At 35.9% G+C, this 13,142-nt stretch overlaps 1 protein-coding gene across 1 annotated transcript in view; it reads left to right on the forward strand.

Annotated features, from left to right (window-relative positions):
* The window catches only part of KIF20B (kinesin family member 20B), a gene marked incomplete at both ends in the record, with an annotated part of 69,013 nt that overhangs the window by 30,277 nt on the left and 25,594 nt on the right, over window positions 1-13,142 (forward strand). The window contains 4 exons of the mRNA XM_080694833.1: window positions 3,260-3,401; window positions 9,233-10,457; window positions 11,223-11,361; window positions 12,512-12,631. Coding sequence (XP_080550959.1) covers window positions 3,260-3,401; window positions 9,233-10,457; window positions 11,223-11,361; window positions 12,512-12,631 — 1,626 coding nt within the window. The remainder of the gene's footprint in view (window positions 1-3,259; window positions 3,402-9,232; window positions 10,458-11,222; window positions 11,362-12,511; window positions 12,632-13,142) is intronic.

Below are 13,142 nucleotides of genomic sequence, written 5' to 3' on the forward strand. Positions count from 1 at the left end.
GATATGACTTGTGACTGCATTTATTTTCAAAAAGCAGTAAATGAAAGTGAGAAAGAAAAAAATTGAAAAATGTTAGTGTTTTACCATTCTACCTCTTTTCAGTGTTGACCAGTAGAATGTTTCTTCATATCTTCCAGAAGATTTATGCATGTATAGAACACACACATACACCTTTCAAAAAATTCACACAAATAGGATTATAGTTGTCTTACTTTATTTCCTTAGAAGATAAATTTTGAAATAATTTTTATCAGCATCCAATAGGTCTATCTCATTCTTTTATTAGTAATATGGTGTTGATTAGATGTATTTAAATAGTGTTTGTTTTATCTAAAAGTATCAAATGTTTTAAAATAATGATATGGCCTGAATAGTGTATAGCATGTGAACAAAGGCTACATCTGGAGCAGCCCCAGCACCTTAGTGACTTTGGATCACATTTTTATATCTTTAGATATAAATAATTAAGGATTTAATATTATTTTTAAAGAAATAAAATAATTACTCAAAAGACATTATAGCTGGCTGGTTATGTTGGCACATGCCTATAATTCCAGTTCTTGGTAGGTTGAGACAGGAGGGTTGGAGGTTCAAGACCACCCTCAGCAACTTAGCAAGACACTGTTTCAAAACAAAAAATAAAAAAAAAACTAGGGTTGTAGTTCAGAGGTAGAATGACCCTGAGTTCAATCCCCAGTGATACAAACAAAACAAAAAACTCAATATGCTAAATTGTTTATATAAACACATAAACAAATGAAAGCAATTTAGAACTTACCTGACTGTATTGCTTAACTATTGATCTGAGGCCACTGTTCAAAAGCTCATTGTAAAAGCAAAGTTTTTCAGTGATGAAAAAGTTTAATTTGAATGACGGTTCTCTTCTTTCTACACAAGCATACTTGAGAGCAGATAAAAAATACTTTTTTCAATAACTGACCTTTTTTTCTCCTCCTGTGGTACTGGGGATTGAACCCAGTGTCATTCTACCTCTGAGATATACTCCCACCTCTATATTATTTTATCTATTTATTTTTTGTGGTACTAGGGATTGAATTCAGGGGCATTCTGCCTTTGAGCTACACCCGAGCCCTATTTTATTCTCTTATTTTGAAACAGGGTCTCACTGAGTTGAAGAGGGCCTCACTAAGTTGCTGAGGCTGGCTGCAAACCTGCAATCTTCTTGTTTCATCTTCCCGAGTACTGGGATTACAAGTGTGAGACACCATACCTGGCCTGCATATATATCTTGAAATAGCATCTCATTAAGTTGTTGAAGCTAGTCTTGAAACCTATGATCCTTCTGTCTCAGCCTCCCAAGTACTGGAATTATATGCATGTACCACCAAGCCTGGTTGGTTTTTTTTTTTTTTTTTTTTTTTGGTGTTGTAGGTTGAGCCCAGAGGCATTCTCCCTCCAAACTACACCTACAGCCTGATTTTATTTCTTATTTGGAAACAGGGTTTCACTAGGTTGCTGAGAGCCTTGCTAAGTTACCAAGGCTGGATTTGAACCTGCTATCCTCCTGACTCAGCCTCCCAAACACTGGGATTACAAGTATGTGCCACCACACCTGGCAACACCAGGCCTGGCTTTTAATAACTGAATTTTGGAGGGTAGATTTCTGGTGAAGATTGTGTAATTTGAAGAGGCGGGAAATGACCAGGTTATTCTGATATGTACCAAAAGTTTGGAGGGACACCTTGGCCCTGTTACGGAGCTTTGTCATGGGTGGGATCTGTGTCTTAAGATTTTGTCATTTTTCAGTGACTAAGGGACTAATTGTGAGAAAGCATGGGCATTGTTCTTTATAACATTCTTTGCTTAAGATATAGAAAATAATTCTGCTTTTAAAAAAAGTAACCCATAGATGGGCATAGTAATTTAAATTTGTAATCCCAGTAGTTGGGAAGCTAAGACAGGAGGATTGCAGGTTTGCAACCAGCCTCAGCAACTTGGTAAGACCCTGTTTCAAATATAAAGTATAAAAATTAGGACTAGAGGTGTCGCTTGGAAATATAAAGCTCCGGTATTCAGTCCTCAGTACTGCAAAAAAAAAAAAAAAAGTAACTCACTACTTTATGTCTTCATAAAGTTTCTTTATCTCAATAAAACACTTGTTGATTTTGTGTTGGAAAATGACATTTTTTGTTTTCTACACTTTATTTCTTTTTAAAAATGGATTAATGGTAGTTTCTGCCTTTGCCACATGTTTGTTACTTTATGGACTTACACTTAATTGCTGAGCTTTTCTTCTTCCCTTTTCTGGGTATGTTCATTTTGTAGTCTTTTTCTACTAGCCTTTTTAGGGAGGCATAATCATTGTCTTAAAATATAAAAATCTGAATGACTGATCCAGAAGCTAGTTTTAACGCTGTATGTAGAGTGTACATTTTTGAGTATACATTGGCTAACAGTTTAAAACTATTTTTCTGGGGATTCTTAAAGTGTAATACAATATTACCTTAAGAGCTTTGTTTTTGTTTTTGGTGGTACTGGAGATCGAACCCAGGGCCATTCAACCTCTGATTTACACTCCAGCCCAATTTTTTGTTCTTTTTATTTTGAAACAAGGTCTCACTAAGATGTGGAGGGTGTGGAGGGTCTCACTAAGTAGCTGAGGCTGGCCGTGAACCCAGATCCTTTGGTCTTAGCCTCCCAACTACTAGGATTACAAGTTTGTGTTGCCATGTCTTGCTACCATAAGAGGTTTTGTTATAAAACAAATTTATTAAGTTTCTGGAGTGGAGCCTTGACATTTTAAGTAAAAGAAGCAATTTTGCCTATACTTTAATTTTTTTTAAAGCATTTTTTTCCCCCGATACTGGGGATGGAACTCAGGGGCATTCTCCCTCTGAGCTACACCCCCGGCCCTCTTTTTATTCTTTATTTTGAAACCGGGTGTCACTTAACTCAAAGGGTCTCATTAAGTACCTGAGGCTGGCTGTGAACCGCGACCCTCCTGTCTCAGCCTCTCAAGTGCTGGGAGTACAAGCATACGCCATCAAACCTGGCCTTTAAAGCACATTTTGAATGTGACTATAGAGATGGACATTCTTTGGGTTCTTCAAGTATCCCCAGATGTTTCACATTTGCCAGAGACATTGGTTATTTTAAGCTGAAACATAAGAAATAATTTAGAAAATGTTTCAACAAATTAAAAAATAATATTTTATGCTATCAAGAAGAAATTTATGAAGTTTGTATATATTTATTGTAGCCTTACATAGAGTTAATTTTAATTTTGCTTTTGTACAAGGCTGGAACATCTTCCTTAAACAATAAGTCAACTTGTAATGAGACAGTTGAAATGTCTAAGGACAGTAGAACTGAAACCTATTCACAAAGAAAACGATTAAACGAAAATGAACTTCACCAGGATGAACCACCAGCAAAGAAAGGTACTGCTACTTTAACTGCCAATGGAAGGCTTTTAAGAAAGTTAATTCCTAAACCAGTTAGTAGAAAAGTTATAAATGGGAGGAAATTTACTTGTCTAAGGAAAAATCTTGAAAATTCAAGATGTCATGAATTTTTATGTTAACACCTTATGAACTGCTGGGTATGTTTAAAGCTTTCTTTTCTTTAAATATATTTTTAGATATGGTGCTTTTATAACTTTCTTTTATATGCTTGTACTTTTGCATATCTATAGTCACTTTTGCTTAAAATATTTATTTATTTATTTTATTTTACTTTTTGTGGCACTGAGAGTGGAACCCATAGGCTTCCACTCTCACTAAGAGTGTCTCACTAAGTTGCTGAGAACCTTGCTAAGTAGCTGAGGCTGGCTTCGAACTTGCGCAATCCTCCTGTCTCCACCTCCCAAGTGCGGGGATTACAAGCATGCGCCACCACACCCGGCCTGCTTAAAATATTTATAAAAGTCGCCGGGCGTGGTGGCGCACGCTTGTAATCCCCACACTTAGGAGGCGGAGACAGGAGGATCGCACAGGTTCGAAGCCAGCTGCGCTGGCTTAAGAGACCCTGTTTCCAAAAAAAAAAAAAAGGTCTGGGAGTGTAGCCCAGAGGTAGAAGGGCTTCCAGTACCACCAAAAAAAAAAAAAAAAAAAAAAATTAAAAACTCACTTTCACAACTCCTATATTTCCAGTATTTTGGAAGCTGAGACAGGAAGGTTGTAGGTTTGAAGCCGGCCTCAGCAACTTAGTGAGGGTCTCAGCAACTTAGCGATACCGTTTCCAAATAAAAAATAAAATAGGGATAAGGCTATATATACCTCAGAGGTAGAATGATCCTTGATTCAATCCTCAGTAACACACACACACACACACACACACACACACACACACAGTCTCTCTCTCTCTCCCTCTATCATCAATCCCATAATACCATTTTTCCCCTAAATCTTTCCACATTTTTTTGTTTTTTTTGCATTCACTTGGAGAAGAGGATACTTGACAGTAAGACTTTAAGCTTAACAATACAATACTAGATTCTAGGAGGCAATATGATGAAAACTAATACACAATTGAAGATCATTATTTTTAAAGTCCATAAGAGTAAGTGAGCAAGTTTCTTTTTATTTTTTTATTTTTTTTATTTTTTATTTTTTTTATTGGTGCACTATATTCATACATCCTAGTGGGATACAAACTTTTGTAGACATACATGCACACATCGCCCAGTCAGCCCCCACCCGATCCCCACCCCATTCCCCCCCCATCCCTCCTTCCCATGCTTGGCTTAGTGGTTGACATCTAGTATTATAGCAATTTATCCAAAATTAAAAATGATAATCTCACATAACAGTTTCATTTGTCTGATACCAAGCTTTTGATGACTTAAAGATAACATTTCAATATTTCTTTTTGCTTTCTTTCTTACCAGAGAATATTTTTTTTCTATTTTTTTAGGTGAAACTATCATATATTTATATATTTATTTTTCAGAAAAAAAATCTATCCTAATATGGAATATGGACTCTAGATACCCAAAACGATCTTGAAAAAGAACAAAGCTAGAAGATATATATTTTCTGATTTCAAACCATATAAAGCTACAATAATTGAAACAGTGTAGTACTGTTCTAAAGACAGATATATAAACCATTGGAGTTAAATAAAAGCCTAGAGCTAAATTCTTCCCTATATTGTCAAGTTATTTTTGACAAGGTTTCCACGAACATTTGGTGGTGGAAATAATAATCTTTTAACTAAATATTGTTGAAAAATAATACTTACATGGAAAAGAATAAAATTGGACCCTTACCTAATCCCATATACAAATATTAACTCAAAATAGATAAAAGACCTAAATATAAATCTTAAGACTATAAACTTTTAGGAGAAAATCTGGGTCATAAAACCTCACAACATTGAAATTGGCAGTGATTTCTTAGATATGATTTCAATGGCACAGGCAACAGAAGAGTATACAAACTCCCTAAAAAATAAAAAAATATTGTATATCCAAAGACAATGTAAACAGAGTTAAAAGTTACTGATAGAATGGGATAAAATATTTCCAAATGCTATATCTGAAGGTATATTAATATTCCAACTAGAAATCCTAAAAATTAGCAACAATACAGGCAAACAATACAATTTAGAGATAGGTAAAAGACTAACATAAATAATGAATCTCCACAGATAACCAATCTTAGTTGTCTGTTGGATGGAAAATCTTGTTTCTCTGGTTCTGGTGAGTGTTACCTATTTCTTCTTTGTAGTTAATCTCTTTGAGTATTTTCTCTAGCTCTGGTTTTGAAGACATAAATTCCTTCAGTTTCTGTTTGTCATGAAAGCTTCTTATTTCTCCATCTAATTTGATAGAAAGTTTTGCTGGGTAGAAAATTTTTGGCTGGAAGTTGTTTTCTTTCAGAGTTTGGAATATGTTACTCCAAGCCCTTCTGGCTCTCATGACTTGGTTTGGGAAGTCTGGAGTGATTCTAATAGGTTTGCTTCTGAATGTCACTTGGCCCTTTGTTTTTGTTGCCTTTAATATTCTCTGCTTGGCTTCCACATTGGTCATTTTGACAATTATGTGTCGTGGGGATCCTCTTCTCTGATCTTGTCTAAAGGGAGTTCTATAAGTTTCCTGGACCTGTGTATCAACCTCTTGGTCTATGTTTGGAAAATTTTCTGCTATTACTTCCTTGAAGAGATTGTTGATCCCTTTGGTTTCACTTTCTTTTCCCTCCTCTATTCCAATTATTCTTAGGTTAGCTCTCTTAAAATGGGCCCATATTTCTTCAATGTCAGATTCCTGCTGTTGGATATTTTTTTCTAGATTAGAAACTATGCATTCATTTTTGGAATGATCATCTTCTAAGAGCGAGATTCTGTTCTCCATGTGGTCTAATCGGTTGTTTGTGCTTTGAATTGAGGCCTTTACTTCATTAATTGCATCCTTTATCTCTTTTTGGCTCTCTCTGAGTTCTTTTTGAAGCACCTCTATTATTTCTACAGTTATTTTCCTGATTTGATATTCTAGAAATCTCTGATTTTCAGTTTTATCGGGTTCTGATGTTGTGGGGTTGTGGGCATTCATTGCTCCAGTGTTATTCTTCTTTCCCATGATTTCGGAAGTTTGTGCCTTCTCTGGGTTCTTCCCTTGGGTCACTATGGCTTCACTTAAGGTGCTCTGGATCTCGAGTCTGTAGTATCTCAGACCCCACTACTCCTTTACTGGGTTATATCACAGAGTCTCCGACCCAGGGAGTCAATAGAGGCTGCTTTAAACTATGGGGGGTGCCAGGTTGCAGGTTCTCCTATGGTGTGATATCTCTGCCACCGCCCCTCCCCCACTGGGTCAAGTCCCAGGGAGTACAGTACTGGGATTTCTCCTCTGTGGCCCGCAATTTGACTCACTGTTCTTGAGTACGCAGATGTAGCTGTACTGGACTCGGTGAATTCACTGCTGCTGCCGCCGGTGGCAATATGGCGCCGCTGCCACGCCCTCGGCCGTGAGGCTGGCGTATTTTTTCTTGGTTTTGAATTCCACTCTGAGTCCCTGCAGCGTGTGCTGAGCTCAGCCCCTGGGAGTTTTAGATGCTCCCTGTGCCAAAAGATCCTGCCTGGCTGTTCCGCAGCGGCTCACCTCAGCTTGCTGTAGCCGTCCGGTGAATTCGCCACTACCGCCGGCGGTATGGCGCTGCTGCCGCGTCCTCGGACGTGAGGCCAGTGTATCTCCTCTGTGGCTCTGAGCTCTGTTCTCAGTCCGCTTTCTCTCTGGAGCCTGGTGATTTTTTTGTTTCTCTGGTGATGTTGTTTTCTGGCTATGAAAGGCGTTGATTTTGTGGTAGTGGAGATTGGTTGTTAGCGAGGCTCTTAAGCCCTGCTTTTCTCGGTCGCCATCTTCCCGGAAGTCCCAGCAAGTTTCTTGAAAAAGAAAAAAAGGTAGTGAATCTTTAAGACTCTGAGTAGCTAGAATCTGTATAATAAAGTGAGAATCTTGAAGTAATTTGAAGGAAGTAATTTGGATAATATAAATTCCAAACATAACAAAAGCTTCAAAAATAACCCCAGTAGCTTTTCAGAAAGCAAGGCTATGCGAAATAGCCTATGATCAATACATAAATTTATATTCATATCTTTTAATGTTTTAATACGATTTCTGTTATAATAGGGATCAGACAAATGCATCACATCCTAGGACTTTTACTAAAATAGGCTAGAATATGAATATATTTGAAAAATTTTTTACTTGTTTCACCTCATAGTTTGATATTTATAGCATTGCTGATACAATCAACTATTTTCTGACCTTTATTTATTCTTTTGTTGACCATTTATCTGGAACCCACTTGTATTTTAATTTAATTTTGTATTCTCACTTAAGTTTTCCCCTGTATTTTATTTGCAAGTCCTTTCATAAATGCCATGCTTTTCCTTTGCTGTGCTCAGAACTTCAGCTAACTTAATGTTTAGATCCTAGATATCTAGTGGTGAATTTCAACCTCAAGAAATTTCCAGAAATAATTTCTAGAGCACTAATTTTCACAGTATTAATATGTAAAATATATCTATATCCCAAACTTATCAAATCAATACTTTTGCTATTGGATACCAAGAATCTGCATTTAGTAAGCTCCATGGATAATTCTGCCAAATAAAACTAGAGGATAATTGTTGTAAACATAAAGTTTTAACAAAGTAACCAAGTCAGTATAACTGGGATATAACAGAATGTGAATTTTTATACATAGGTAGAATCAGAATAGGTGACTGTGAAAATAAGTGTGCCAATTTATACTTTAGTGCTATGTCTTAGACATAGTAAAGGGAATAGTTAAGTTTTAAAAATACTTAGGATATTTTATTGCTTCATTTAGGTTTATTATTTAAGATAAATCAGAAGTAGAGTGTATACCATCAGGGGATTTGTAATTTAGTAGCTAAGAGAGACAAATATGTCAATAAAGTCTAAAGAGCTGAAATTAGGTTAATATGGAGGCTTATTAAAAAGAAAACAAATGAAAAATAAACTCTAAATTCATTGGGAAGATATCATCTGAAAGTAAAAGATGTCTTAATGAGGAAGATTTCAAGTCAAGCCTTTTTAAAAAGTCTTTTATTGATAAGCACCTATTGCACTTCATTTTGTTTCTGGGACCTTTAAACAGTAGGAAATTGAAGCTTAGGTACTTTTAAGGATACCAAACTACATTAAGGCAAGTTCATGAATAAGTGAATGAAGGTCAAAAGGACAATGCAGAGTTGATCGTATCAGAAGAATGTTGTAAAGAAAGTTCACATGTAAACATCAAATGTGAAGTGAAATAGCAGGAACGATATAAAGAAGCAGTCAGATCTTGCCTGTCTCAAAGTTTCTAAGCTGTGACACACTCATTGTGTGTCATTGTGTGTCATTCCCTCATTGTGATGGAAGTTGTATGAAAACATTTAGCTATTAATTAGTGTGACTAATAGGATTGAGCACTATCGTCCAAGATTTAATTATAGAATCTATTAGAAAAATTTAAAGGAATATAATTTATAGTAGAGTGGTACTCTCCTATAATCCCAGTACTTGGGAGGTTGAAATAGGAGAATTGGAGGTTTGAGGTCAGTTTCAACAATTTAGGTGAGACCTTGTGTCAAAATAAAATAAAAAAGGGCAAGGGGTTTAGCTCAGAGGTAGAACATCCTTGGGTTCAATCCCTAGTACCACAAAAGAAATTTTACTTTGATATGTTTGAATATTGGTTTATGTGGTATTTTTTGTTTTATTAAGATTTGCTAAATTAATAACATTTTATTATTTTTAAAGGTTCTATACTTATTAGTTCAAAAGACCAAAAGAAAAGTAAAGAAATGGAACATACCATTTCAGAAGATGAGGAAGACAGAGTTTTACAAGAAAATAATGAGGAGTTGAAAACACGTTTATTTGTTGTTGAGAGTGAACTTAAAAATGAAAAGGAAGAAAAAGCAGAATTAAATAAACAAATAGTTACTTTGCAGCAGGAACTTTCTTCTTATGAAAAAAAGAGTTTAACTTTAAGTACAGAGGTTCAACAAATTCAGTTAAACTATGACAATGCGATTGCTGCATTACGTGTGCAGGAAGGTATAAATCATGAACAGCAGGAGAAGATCATGCAATTGTCAAAGGAGATGGAAACTGCTACAAGAAGCATCACAAACAATGTTTCACAGATAAAATTAATGCAAACAAAAATAGATGAACTACGTTCGCTTGACTCAGTTTCTCAGATCTCAAACATAGATTTACTCAGTCTCAGGGATCTGTCAAATGGTTCTCAGGAGGATAGTTTACCAAATACACAGTTATACCATTTGGATAAAGAGTTCTTGGTTAAGCAGGTTAAAGAATATAGTATTCAAGAACTCAGTAGGGAAAGTTCTTTTCATTCCAGCATTGAAGCTATTTGGGAAGAATGTAAGGAGATTGTAAAAGCCTCCTCCAAAAAAAGTCATCAGATCCAGGCACTGGAACAACAAATTGAAAAATTACAGGCAGAAGTAAAAGCCTATAAGGATGAAAACAATGGACTAAAAATAAAGAAGCAGGAGGATAAGAATAAAGATGATTTACTAAAAGAAAGAGAAAGTCATATACAGTGTCTGAAGGAAGAACTGCAGGAGAAAACCCTCAGTCTTGATGTTCAAGTACAGCTTGTAGCTGAAGGGAAGAGAGCTCTTTCAGAGCTTATGCAAGATGTGTCCTGCTATAAGGCGAAAATAAAGGAACTCGAAACAATCTTAGAGGCTCAGAAAGATGAATGTGGGCATTCTGCTAAATTAGAGCAAGAAATTTTGGAAAAGGAATCTATCATCTTAAAGCTAGAAGGAGATATAAAAGAATTTCAAACAAATCTTCAGAATTCTATCAAAAACAACAACGATTTAAGTGCAAAGGAAATCAGGTTAAAAGAAGAAATCACACAGTTAACAAATAGTTTGCAAGATATGAAGCATTCACTTCAATTAAAGGAAGAAGAAAAAGAAATCAACAGGCAAAAAACAGAAAAGTAAGCTAAATCTTGTATTTAAAATATGAAAAGCATTATTTTGCTCTCAAGTTTTAAACAACTGAATCTGTATAATTTAATCTGGTGAAGTGTAGCACATATTTTGGGTGAAGAACTTGAACTCTGTGCATTTAAATCCTTAGAAACAAAACATTTCTGCAAAGATCTGCCTATAGCTGGGCATAGTGACACATTATAATCCCAGTACTTGGGAGGCTGAGATAGAAGGATTGTGGTGTCGAGGCCAGCCCCAACAATGTAGTGAGACCTACAGCAACTTAGCAAGACCCTTTCAAAATAAAAAATAGCTGGGTGTGGTGGAGCACGCTTGTAATTCCCACACTTGGGAGGCAGAGATAGGAGGATTGTGCAGGTTCGAAGCCAGCTGTGCTGGCTTAAGAGACCCTGTTTCCAAATAAAAAATAGGTCTTGGAGTGTAGCCCGGAGGTAGAAGGGCTTCCAGGAACCCCAGTACCACCAAAAAAATAAAAAAAATAAAATAAAATAAAAAATAAAGCGGGCTAAAACCAGAAAGGGGTATATCTTGGAGGTAGAATATTCCTGGGTTCAATCCCTAGTGCCCTAAACAAGTATGTCTGCTTATAAAAATAATCACATGAAATCCCCTCTTAAGCCCTCATTTTCTTCATAGTTTGTTGCCAATTTGTGCACAGGTATAATTTTGTAAAGATGATTGCCAGTCCACACAATAATCCTAAGTGGCTAATGGTGCAGCACTACAAAAAAGTGGTTTATATTTTTTAGATTGAAAGAGGAGCTCTCTGCAAGCTCTACGCTTACCCAGAATCTCAAAGCACAGCTTCAGAGAAAGGAAGAAGATTATGCTGATTTGAAAGAGAAACTGACTGATGCCAAAAAGCAGATTGAGCAAGTACAGAAGGAGGTGGGTTATTCCAAAAGTCATATGGTCAATTTTCTATCATAAAGATCTTTTCTTGGGGCCAGAAAGTTAAGAAACTAATTTTAAATTGAATGGAGAATTTTCAACTTTATAATTTTACTTAAAATGATAAGAATAGCTGGGTGTGGTGGTGTACACTTGTAATCCCAATATGTGGGAGGCTGAAACAGCAGGATCCGGGTTCACGGACAGCCTCAGCTACTTAGTGAGGCCCTTTGCAACTCAGTGAGACCCTGTTTCAAAATAAGAATAAAAAATAGGGCCGGGGCATAGCTCAGAGGTAGAATGCTCCTGGGTTCCAACCCCATTACTGCCAAGTAAATAAAATAAATAAATAAATAAATAAATGATAAGAATAGTTATTTCACACACAAAAAATTTAGCCAACTTAAACTAGAGAATGCCAGCATTAAAGAAAAATATATGCCTTATATAGGATTAGAATGTTTTATTTTTCTCTTAATGACTGCTAAAATTATGTTCCAAAAAATTAAAAAGTAGCTTTTGTTTGCAGATAGTATTCAGTGTGATCTTTAAAATAATAAATTTTAATCATAATTTAAATGATTTTAAGTTCAAACTGTACAAAGCGGGACATGGTGTTGTGCACTTGCAATCCCAGCATTCTGAAGGCTGAGACAGGAGGATCATGGTTTGAAGCCAACCTCAGCTCCTTTGTGAGGCCCTCTGTAACTCAGTGAGACCTTATTTCAAAATAAAGAATAAAAAATAGGACTGGGGTGTCTCTCAGACGTAGAATGCCCCTGGGTTCTACCCGAGTACTTAAAAAAAAAAAAAAGAAAAGAAAAAAGAAAGTACAAAGATATATTCAGTGAGGAAAAATTTCTTTGCAAGCCTCCCAGTCATCAAGTTCCCCTCCAGGGCATCAACTGTTACCAATAACTTCCTTTCCCAGTACTTCATTGTCTTTCCTCTATGATTTTTTTCTTATTCCTTTTTACAAAAAATGGAAACATCTTGTAAACATTTTTCACTTAATATAATTTTAATAGTATTTATGATTTTTCTAGTGGCCTTTCAAGGAATTGAGCCTTTGAACAAGTGGCTATGTATTTTAAATAACAAATAGCAGAGTGAAAAAATATTTAATTTGCTTTATAAAAATGACTAGGTATCTGTAATGCGTGATGAGGAGAAATTACTGAGGATTAAAATTAATGAATTGGAGAAAAAGAAAAACCAGTGTTCTCAGGAAATAGACATGAAGCAGCGAACCATTCAGCAACTCAAGGTAACAGTTTTAAGGATGATTACAGTGCATATATACAGTGTTTATATTTTATTGTCTAATAAAATGTATAAGTTCATTTTGACCTGTGTGTGTGTGTGTGTGTGTGTGTGTTAGTGTGTGTGTGTGTGTGTGTGTGTGTGTGTGTGTGTGTGTGTGAGAGAGAGAGAGAGAGAGAGAGAGAGAGAGAGAGAGAGAGAGAGAGAGAGAGAGATATGGATGGATAGGTGGATGGATGCTGGGGATTGATCCTAGGACCTTGCATATGCTAGACAAATGCTCAATTGAACTATACTCCCAGTCCAGATTTTTTCTAAAATCAAAAATCAGTTATTTGAAATATATGTTTATAGTTGTAGTTCTAACAAATAGAACATGGAAAAGAAAAAACAGTAACTATGTATTATAGAAATCTAGCATTAACCACCTAACCCAAGTGCTTCAAACTAATAATGCACGAACCTGTAATCCTGGTGAGGTGGCACATGTTTAAAATCCCAGTACTTGAGAGGTT

Source organism: Muscardinus avellanarius (genome assembly GCF_963383645.1).
Source record: "Muscardinus avellanarius genome assembly, chromosome: 4".
NCBI lineage: Eukaryota > Metazoa > Chordata > Mammalia > Rodentia > Gliridae > Muscardinus > Muscardinus avellanarius.